Source organism: Lepisma saccharinum, chromosome 5 (assembly GCF_977018435.1).
Source record: "Lepisma saccharinum chromosome 5, izLepSacc3.1, whole genome shotgun sequence".
Taxonomy (NCBI): domain Eukaryota; kingdom Metazoa; phylum Arthropoda; class Insecta; order Zygentoma; family Lepismatidae; genus Lepisma; species Lepisma saccharinum.
Window position 1 is genome coordinate 18562690 of NC_139233.1, and position 11234 is coordinate 18573923.

General features: G+C 36.7%; 1 protein-coding gene across 1 annotated transcript; it reads right to left on the reverse strand.

Annotated features, from left to right (window-relative positions):
- Nucleotides 1-4283: 4283 nt before the first annotated feature.
- LOC145987738 (putative glutamate receptor) lies at nucleotides 4284-6011 on the reverse strand. Its single transcript, XM_083122395.1, has one exon. It carries the CDS (start codon nucleotides 6009-6011, stop codon nucleotides 4284-4286), a length of 1728 nt encoding a protein of 575 aa, XP_082978521.1.
- Between the last annotated feature and the right edge of the window lie 5223 nt (nucleotides 6012-11234).

Sequence of the window (11234 nt, forward strand, 5' to 3'; positions counted from 1 at the left end):
TAAAGTATTAAAAGTTTGTTAAGTTAGGGTAAGATTTTGATTTAAATTTAACAAATGCACTACGTTTTATTCCTATGTTTACAGGTTTGAGGGGATTGTGAAAGATTGTTTTTTTTTTTTCGAAAGTTTATCGAGGATGTGAATATATGATCCTTTTAGTTCAACGTTGGCAAATGCCAGATTATGTTTTTTGCTGTAGTGTGAGATTTCAATCCGTCTATTTTTCGAAATTTATTTTCGTCTGTAAGGCTTCTTATTTCTATTTGTTTGTTTTACGCAGTTTAAGGGTTATTAAAGTAAAACAATCCATAGTATTGAAGTACCTTCGTCATCAGCAAATAGTTTAAGCCACACACGAATCAAGAAAGATTTAGAAATAGTTTGTAAAACCTCTGACTAAAGAACTTTTTATAGCAAAAAGTAGCAGCTTGATTTAGACATATAGTCATAGTATAAACCTCGATTATCAATCAAAATTGGCAAGAAATCAGTTGTTTGGAATGTTAAACTGGTTACATTCGTAGCTTCAAGCAATGGTTAGCACAACGTATTGCTCGGCAAATTGTCCATGACTATTTTCATAGATTTTTCTTCTGCATCCTACTTACTTTTAAAGAATGAATTCTTACGTATGCTAGTGCAGCAGTTGTCAGCGCCTTGTTTGGCATTTTTTTAAGAAAAAATTCTGTACCTGTCATTGCGTAAAACAGAGAATAAACACGCTGATGGACAATACTTGGTAATACATATACATGTTTTCCACTCACATGGAAAATATCTTCTTTTGGGGAGGGGGGGTTTGATAATTTCAACAGGGAGGGTAAACTTAATAACTATTATTCCTTGCAACCAGAGCCATGGAGATTATTTGCGGTGTGGGCGGTCGGGGACACAAACTGTCTTCTCCTGTTGAAAGTTGTTCTCTGTAAGGATAAGGGGGATTAATAATTTCAATGTATAGGGTACACTTAATCGTTGCTGCAGCTGGAAGCATATTTTGCGGTATGGCTAGTTGGGGAGATAATTGCAATCCTCTCGTGCTTTCTTTAGGGGTGGTTGATAATACTCGTACTTATTTTAACTTGCAATTGGAGGCATGGAGAGGTATTGCTCTTTGGTGCTTGGAAGACGATTTCAGTCCTCTTATGTGGAAAGTTGTTTTCTTTAGAGGCGATTGATAATTTCAACATGGAGGGTAAACTTAGTAGTTATTATTCTTGGCAACTGGACGCATTGAGATTATTTGCGGTGTGGGCGGTTGGGGGATAAATGCGGTCTTCTGTTACGTACCCGCACATGTAAACCATATGGCCAATGATTGAAATAAGGAATCATAGATGGCACCACTCGGAAGAAATATTAGGATCGCAGATTATAGTAACAATGCGCACGCGAATTGAATGAAAGTGTTTGATGAACTGAAATTAATTGTGCTTACATAAATTTATGAACTGAGATAAACAATGGAGATGGATAAAGGCGAGATAAAGAAATGATCGACATGTGCAGCATATGTGATTGTAGGTAAAGATTAATGAAGTTAAAAAGCGATTACAATTTTATATTCTCTATCGCAGTGGTATTCAACCTGGGGTACTCGTACCCCTGGGGGTACGCACAAATTAAAATAATTATAAATAATGAAAACTGTTTCTGACAGAGATAACGTGAAAAAGTAATAAAGGGAAGCAAAGAAAATAGACATTTCTTTGTCAACATTTTCCTCAAAGTAAATATAAAAGACGGATCGATTGAGGATTTCATGTTACTCCCCCCCCCCCACCGACCACCAGACTAAAGGATTCTAACTCTGATTTATTATTATGCTCAGAACTTGTATTATCCTCTGAACATTGCTGTAAAAGTATAGTCAACTTAATTAAGTCGCGTGCACTGAACTCCCGTATTTTCAAAAAAATGTGCGAGGAGATGAGATCCGCACACACTCAACTGTTTATGCACACCGAGGTGCGGTGGTTATCGTGAGGACGCGTATTGACTCACCTTTTTGAACTGAAAAATGAGGTAAAATGTTTCCTTTCAAAATTAAAATCCGATCTGGTGACGTATTTTGAGAATGAGCAGTGGCTTTGCCAACTAGCTTACTTGACGGATATATTCAACAAATTTAACGATCTCAATCTTCAACTCCAAGGCTTTGACAAAAATATTTTTAAAGCCCGTGAGAAAGTGAAGGGATTTTATAAGGAAGTATTACTTTGGATTGATTGCGTTAACGAAGGAAATATTGGGGGGGTACGAGACAGGTACTGGGATAACGTAATATTTACGAGAAATTTATATAAAAGTGGAAACATATTTGATAGGAAAAATAAGTTAAAATCACCTCACGTAATGTTCTTTCATGTGTATATCCTAATGTGAAACATCTGTAAGTTGATGGAAACAGTCAGCAAAAATCTTTCAGTTTGTCAGCACAGCGATGCTTAAGAAGAGAAATAATAATCATCATTTGATTAATTGATTGATTTGCTTTATTTTACTTCGCTTTGCGTGCCACTTTTGGCTAATTTACGAAAATGGGGATGATGAATGATATGATGAAATTGATGAACGGACACTCACAAACATTCATGCCCAGGTCGCGATCCGAGCACAGGGCTCCTGGCTTCGAACAATCATCATTTATCAGCCAACCTTCGTGGTGGAGTTGCTATAACGGCTTGCTACGATGTCAGGAGTCCAGGGTTCGAATCCCAACTTGGGTATGAGTGTTCAATGTATCAATTTCATCACCACCCATTCTCATCTTCGTAATTAGCCAAAAGTGGCAGAAAAGTGACGTAATATAACCCAATTCAATCAATCAATCATTGATTGATATGACACGTGAAGTTTCCGATGTGGTCAAGACGAGCTTCGGATTCTATGTGACGATGGCAGTGGTTCAGTGGCTGTCTAAGATATAAAACATAAGGATATACAGGGTTAGCCTAAAGGAAATAGACACTTTCAAAGTTTTACAGAAAGAAGAGTTTTAATAATAGAACTGAAATATTTACATGGTTTGAAGAGTACGTCCTGAAGGTTACATTGGTAAGTTACAAGTGTTCTATGTGTGACCCTTTTGTAACACGACAGATATCAATGTGATAATCCAGTTCTCCTCCGCTTGCACAGACAACCAGTTTCCTAAAATGTCTTGCTCCAATCGTAGATCGACTCCCTTGGGGGTGGTTGCTTACCATACCGTGTTCTAAAACGACGCTGCACGATAGTGACAGAATTCGTTTTTGGAAATTCAATCACGCAGAAAGCCTTCTCCACCTGGCTAGCGGCCATACTGCTCACGTGATGCTGACGTCACGAAGACAAACGAAAAGTAGAGGTCGTAAATTTGAAGACTTTCTTTATACAACAATACTAAATGTTTTCTGATGTAGTAAACAAATTTCAATTGATAAATCGTTTAAACTCTATATTTCTTTTAGCCTAACCATGTATTTTACTAGTGAAAACGCCCTGAAGGATCATCCCCAGAACTGCAGTAAGAAGACATTTGACTCCAGTTCTTTCTGAGTGTCCCTTCATCAATTTATTCATATCATCACCAATCTTCATCTTCGCGATTAGCCAAAAGTGGCAGAAAAGCGAAGTAAAATATACCAAATCGATAAAATAATCAACATCAAACAGAGCACGCAACACATTAATGTACTTGTTTATTCCCTTCCATCATAATCAAATTGATTGTGTACCTATTGCTGTCCTAATTAACATGATTAGTAGTGTAAAAATATGTAGAATTCATCTTCTGGGAATAGTGTGAATATTCTGAAGGTACTACGTTTAGTACCCCTGAAATCTACATAATGTGAATCATATTTCGTGTTGGCCAAATAAGCATTCTCTTGGTACACCAAAACATTTATTTATATATAATTATTTCCAATGTACACATTTTCAATTTAACTCATAGAAATTAATATGTGCAGGCTAGAAATATCTAGTTGTTATATCCATAATTACATATATCGTTGAATATAAATTCTTCAACATGACATGACCTTACAACGTGAAAATAATTCTGTATTTTTGAATTACTGGGAATTTTCCTTGTTGATTGATCTCAATTCGCAATAGCATAGTGCAACATCCTGCTCGGAAATCAAGCAAATTGTTAATGTTAAGAAATCATTGTTCTCTCTATATGTGTGTACGTGTGTGTGAGTGTGTGAAAATTCAGATATTTATAAATAGAACTGATTGATAACTTTTGTGTGCGACTGCATTCCATAGACATGTCAGATTAAATCACGTTATTAGTCAGATTCGTCCACTCTTTCATTTTCCAATGAAGCTTTGAGGCCAGACATTTTCTTGTGCCAGTTGAAGAATTTCTCAACCACAAACGAAGCCATTCCAAAGATACATCCAAATATCATGGCACAGAAATAAGGTCCCAGGTGACTCAACGACAAAACAACATTTCCATTGCATGGAGTGTGGCAGGAGCTACTGAACATCTGGGGTTTAATCGTGTCGCCATACCACTTTAAAATTAGGCCTGCCTCGTGCATTCCTCTTATGAGGACGTTGAAGCGGTGGAGGAAAGGAGAACTCCTGGAGACTCCAATTCCAGTCAACTGAATCCACAAGTCTTCATCCAGAATATGGAACGGCGATGGGCAACTAAGGCAACTGTGGAATTTCGCTCCATGATATTCCAAAACGGCTTGAGGACCCAGAAGAGCTGTATTTCCATCATGCATAATTGTTGTGATCAAGTCATCATAATTAGCCATTGTTGGTCGGTGTTTCTGGTATAATGACAATAGTAAAGGATTGGATTCGTCATTAAGCATTTCAATTAGCAGTCCCAAACCTGTGATGCCCATTTCAGAATCTCGTACAATATCATTGAGTGTTTGAGCATGTTTGTAGTATATAGGTGTTGACAAGACGCTTACAATGTGACCTTGAAACAATGCGGATATTATCAGGCTGAAATATATCCATACGAAAGCCACAATCCTGATGGAATTACTGTTTGGGTGTATTTGTGACATCTGAAAGAATACAGCAAAGAATATTAGAAATACTTCACACGTTCCCTTCCTCTTTACACTTCTTGCGAACACCTGGAATACTCTAACTATGAAAGTTACAACAAACAAGATCACAACTATAGAAATCCATATTTCTGTACGAAACAACATTAGAAGAGCTAGCCAAGTCGGGATTGGCTTCCCCTTTGATACCAAAATCGATTGTGGATGTGCAGATATGAACGCTGTGTATCCAACTTCAGGGTATGCACCTACAAGATAAGCTAAGATGCAGAATGATATGTCCCCTCGTTTGTACGCAAGGTCACCCATAACACCGAACCAAGTTCCGTTCATCATTCTAAAACCTGCACCCCATAAAGGATGCATGGCTACATTATGGAAAGTGCAGTTCATATGGTCAGCCAAAGCGTCGAAGATTTGCATGAAGTATCCTCCAAATGTGTATGCACCGTTAGACTCTTGTGTAACTATGAAGTAAGGTAGTAATTCTTGGAGAAAACTTGTTGTTCGCAGGGCATACTTCTGAAGATTTACTGTCTTCTTGGAGGAGTAGCCGGCAGTGAACACTTCTTCAACTTTTTGAATAGTGTCTGCATCTAAGTGAGCCTTCTGTATGTATCGTGTGAATGGATTATATGATGCCACAGTTACACTTGTGGAATCTCCTAGGTAACCTTCATCATCTGGTTCAGCTACCCAACCTTCTAGAACTACAACGTTAAGGATTTGTACTGCCCACAAATCTTCCAGTAAAGAGGTAACATCATAAACATCTGTCTCTGCTATCATGACAAAAAACTTAGCTTCATGTTTCCAGTAGAAATCTTTCAGAGTGGTAGAAATCTTGTCACGTAAAGCTTTTTTGTTCTGCGCAGGAATAACAATAAGATCAGCTTCTTCCTGGAATCTTCTCACCTTTCCATTGTTCATCAATTGATTACTTTCATCAGCTAGAATCAAAGGGAACTCAAGCTCCATAATTGCTTTTTGCAACTGCAAAGAATATATGTAGTCACTTCTAGAATAAATTATAAGCCCCGTTTTCACATTAAGCACATGTTCCCTACCGAAGCTCTTAAACAAATTTGACACTACATGAGAAAAGTCAATCTTCTTTGGCAAAGTTTGCAGTAAATTGTTGCTGCTTTTCGCAGAATTAACAAGTATTAAATTAACCACTGTATTCAAGAAAATCATTTCTGCCTTCATGATTAAGCCTAGAAGATCTTCAGTCTACTAACAATCTGAAATTGAAAAACATTTTTTAGCATACAGGAACAGGAATTATTTTTAAAAAGTCATACATTTGTGGGTAAAACTACGCCGTAAAAGAACTTCTTACCTTTAAACAGGTGAGAAGTAATAAATAATAACAGCAGCTATTTAGTAGGTAATTATGAGTAATTAGTTTTCTTTTAAACAATGTTCTTATGATTATTTGTCAATGTACATACAGTGCTTCAGTTGCCAAGATCAGAATTAATTATTCTTTGTGCATAAGATGAGTGAAATATACGTGAAAAACTATTAGGCAAAAATCTCTAATAAGTACTCCCATGCTAATGTTGTGAAATTATTTTTAAGTAACGATATCTTAGAAATTATATGTACGCCTACTTATATACATATATATAATTAAATTCTATGGCCAAACAGCCCTCTGAAGACTAAGGCCTCCCAAGGAGCTTTTCATAGATTGATGCAGAGTCTTCGAGTCCAGTCCCATCGCTGCTGTTTTCAGGCTTTCGGGACTGGAGCCAACTAATTCTTGTTTTCAAGTAGCTCCAAATTGACTTCACAACACCGGAATTTTTTTTAGCTTGCACCGAAAATCGAACCCGAGACCGCTCGTACAAGAGTCAAGAGCTCTAACCATTTGGCTGCGTGGGGCTTCTATATAATTATATGTACAGTGGGATGCATAAGTACTACTCGGCAAATTACTCATGACTAATTCCATTAATTTTTCTCTTGCATCCTACATGTTTTTAAGGGCTGGATTTCTTACGTGTGCTGGGGCAGATGCTGTCAGCCGCTTGTTTGGCATTTTGTTTCAATTCCTGAAACTCTCAGTGCATAAAACAAAGAGAATAAACATGGTGGTGGACAATTTGTTAGGTAGTACTCGTGCATCCCACTGCACCTATAATAATATGTACGTACAATAATTAGTTCAACATGTATTGTAAATCAAAATTAAAATTAAATCTCAAAGGACTTAGAATCGAATTCTAAGCAACTTGGAGGCAAAAGCTGAATTTCCATTTTTTTCTTTGACTAGTTAAAAATATTCTCTTCGGTAATGTTCTGGAACGACCTTTTCTATTTTTTGACACTGTTACTACTAGTGGCTTTGCTACTCAATTATTTCAAAATCAAGACCAGCCTCCCCGATGGCGCAGTGGTAGCGTCGCCGCCTTGTAGTCAAGGGGTCCCGGGTTCGATACAGAGAGCTGTACATCGGCCAGAATCGCTTACTAGGCCAGCCTGGCTGGCGAGCGGGCGAGTAAAACTGTAGACCTGGGTTTTGACCCGTCACGCATCGAAAGCCCACGGGTAACTGGAAGGCTTTGCAAGACGAAGCTCGCTTATCTTCAGCGAACGCTCATTCCGGATTTGCACCGTCTCCAGATACATGAGTCACGCAGTCACCATTGCCAACTTTTAGATTCTAAACTGGTCAAGGAGACTTAAAATGTTCATCACTTTTATCAATTTGAAATTGCAGACATTTATTCGTTCGTAGAAAACATTTGTATCACTCACACCCAGTGGGGGCGATTGGGTTTCAAAACTAGGGGGCCAAGGTGCAAAAGTAGGGGGCAAGGACAGTTTAATTTCCCTTGGTATATGAGGTTAGCGTGGTGCAAAAGTGGGAAAAAGGGTGGGGGGGGGCAACTGCACCCTCTCGGCCCCGCCCCTAATCGCCGCCACTGCTGACACCTGTGGTTGTTCTATATTATACTGTTTTGGGGGGTGCTCCCCTATGGCGCAGTGGTAGGGTCGTCGCTTTGTAATTAAGGGGTCCCGGGTTCGATGCCCGGTGGAGGCACATGGTGGTTCGGATCCCACTTTAAACTATAGGTCCAGTTCCGATTAGGCTTATTGTGCATAACTTGACCAAATAAATAAATCAATCAATCAAACAGATTTTATCTCTGGTGTAATTTTGCCAATTCAATATCCGAATTAGTTGCTCAAGATCCCCCCCCCCCTGAACACTAAGGCACGATGGTCCATAAAATGGAACATGAAATCAGAATTTGCATTATAAAAGGTTTTTGAATATTGTAATCTCTTTCAACAAATCGTCGTTCGCTCATGTTGTTGCTAGTTTTCTAGTTCTACAGACCGCATTGATAGTAATACAATGCAAAATATAATTGTTAGCTTCTATCTTCATACGGGTGCAAATAGCAGGCAATGTTATTTACACATTTTAACAAACAAACAACGTAAAAATGAAACCGAGATAAGATTTACGATTTCAAGACCAGGAAAGTGACATAAAATGAACAAGACACACAAACCTATTTTAAGACCTTCCAAACAAATTTGGAAAACATGTGGTAGTTGGTTTGACATAATAAAGAAACTAATTTGAGAAGTTACGAAATCTTAGGTACAGTGGCGTAGCAATATATCGCGAGGCCCTGGGCGAGATTAGAATGCAAGGCACCATCCGTTCTTTAAGTTTGAAATATCAATGTGAATCTATACACAGTCATCAAGGAAACGGCAGCAATTATCATATTATATAATAGCCTATAATAATAATTAATTTCTGACGAAAATTATATTTAATAGAACGCGACAGAAAAATTTACACTTGGCAGAGCTACAGTAACATGCAGCTAGAATTTTAATTAACCAAAGTAGTAGTAATAATACGTTTTTTAAAATGTTCTGTAGGCAGTAAGACAACTGAAATATCCTTAAATGTGCTAAACCTTTTTTTAAAAAATATCAGAAATACAAACTAAGAATCTTTAAATATAACCTACCGTATATATTATTTAATGAGTCTTTCTTTGTTTCCTCATTTCAAAATTTGTAGGATGTAAATGTCACACGCCATGGGTTAAGTGCAAAATATTGAAGGACGCACATAAAATGTCGGTGCTTGATAGAGCGATGGGAAGGGGGTGCGCTAAACCACAATCCTGTTTAGGGGCCCAAAGTATCTACCTACATGCTCTTCGACACAATCGGTTTCAACATCAACAAATCTTAAAACGATAGTCATTTGCCCCGAAATCTTTGGTGTAATCTATTGATATAGCTAATTTGTCATTTTTTAATTAGCAATTTTGACTTTGTTGTACATGAATTGTACCAGTTAACTTTGAATTTAGGACTTAGATGATAATAATACTTGTGCATATCATTTTGTTGTTACGTTTTAATGTTCTTGCAATATTAAATATTTGACGCAGTGGCGTAACAAAATCGTAAAGTACGCGTCCACAAGAAACAAATTTTGGTCCCTCAAGTACAGTCAGATTCTTCCAGGAAATTTATGTAATTACTTAGAATGGCTCGTTGTGGCTACACTTACATTAATATCTATACAAATCGATGCTCTACGTCTGAATTTTCACATATTACAACATATCTTTCTTTGACATTTATGTATTCAAAAGAAGAAAATACAAATACTTATCCCCTCCCCTCTTTAACAGCTGGGTGGATAAAAATAATGATTTTTATTTATAATTTTTGATATTCTTTATTTAAATCGATCTTCTTTTTGGCACGGCACACATAGACATATTTTTTATATGGAAAGGCTTTTTCTTATAAACGGCCCTGTAAAATATTTGAACAGTTTGATTAAAGCAAATAACAAATTACATGTAAATATGAATTTCTCTGTTTCTGGAACTGAACATAATGAACCTAATATGAAAATGTTTGTTGAGTGTGTTAATGAGACTATCATAATTTCCGTAACTTTTCTCACAGTGAAAATAATAAATTCTGGATGTACTTTATAATTTTAACTTAAAATAATTTTTACAGTCTTTGTAGCCGAATTTTAGTATTTTTAATGATAGTTAGCTGCCATATTTATTTACAGTTTAATGAAAATGACACTATTTACGGTTTAACATGATTAGTATTTTGTATATTATTCTATTTAAAAAATGTGCTATTTTTGCTTATAAAAATTATTGAATTTTAAATCAAGGGAAATTTAAGTGTTTTTTTCAGATGACATATTACATTTACTTTCCTATGAGCTTCACCCCATCAGTACATATATTTTGTTTCCTTTATTTCCTTTCTTACAGCATAATAAACACCATTAATTGATTACGAGATTAATATACTTTCACAAAAAGTGATTCTAATATCTACAAATTTCTTGTGTACATTATTCTGTAATTTTATTTAAAGTGATTTCAATAAGTGATTTTTTAAAATAGAATTCACCAATTTAAATTTTGAATGAAATCAAACCACCTTACTTAACAGAAAGCTGGCTTCTGGACAGCGAAAGACACTTTTACATTAGATCTTGCCCTTTCTCGTTCAAGAGTGAGATTACTGAGTCCGGTAAATTTGGGCTGAATCATACCATTCGACACTACCTTCCAGAAGTTTTTCCTAAGTTTCAATTTTGAGAAAGATAGTTATTTTTTCGTGGTTGTTACTTGAAGAGTAGGAAACAAACAGAAGGCGGTGCAGGATACAGAGAACACTGGAAGCTAGTGTAGAGCTATCGAGGAGAAGAAACTTTGCCAAAGCACTTGATTTCAGATTTAAACACATTCCTGAAACGTAGAACTTGGATCAGGAAATTCGGAAGATAAATCATCTTCGTGCCCGTTACAGAGGGCAATAGCTGCATCTGAAGTTGTAGGAAGGAAGGAAGAACTGCTAATATTATCCATACCCTTCTTCAGTTTTAAACACCGGAAGCATTAAATGCCCCATACTTTGCTCCGTAGCAGTTTGAGGTGCTTTATTATTAACATATTAAAATCGGGTAGGCTACGCAAGGTCACGAGACAGAAGAAAAGCCAAGACAAAGCTCTTTTTATTCAAGAAAATAATACATGGATAAAAATGTCCAAGCAATTTTTGCGTTATCTTTCACATGAGAAATGAGAATTATTTTGAATTTTTCGGGGCCCCTTAGGCTTAGAACTCCCGCCCGTCTCTGATTTGACGTATTCATTCAAATTATAACCAAAT

Bases quoted from the DNA above. Each gene is read 5' to 3' on its own strand.
- LOC145987738 (XM_083122395.1), bottom strand. From the start codon at position 6,011: ATGGAGCTTGAGTTCCCTTTGATTCTAGCTGATGAAAGTAATCAATTG.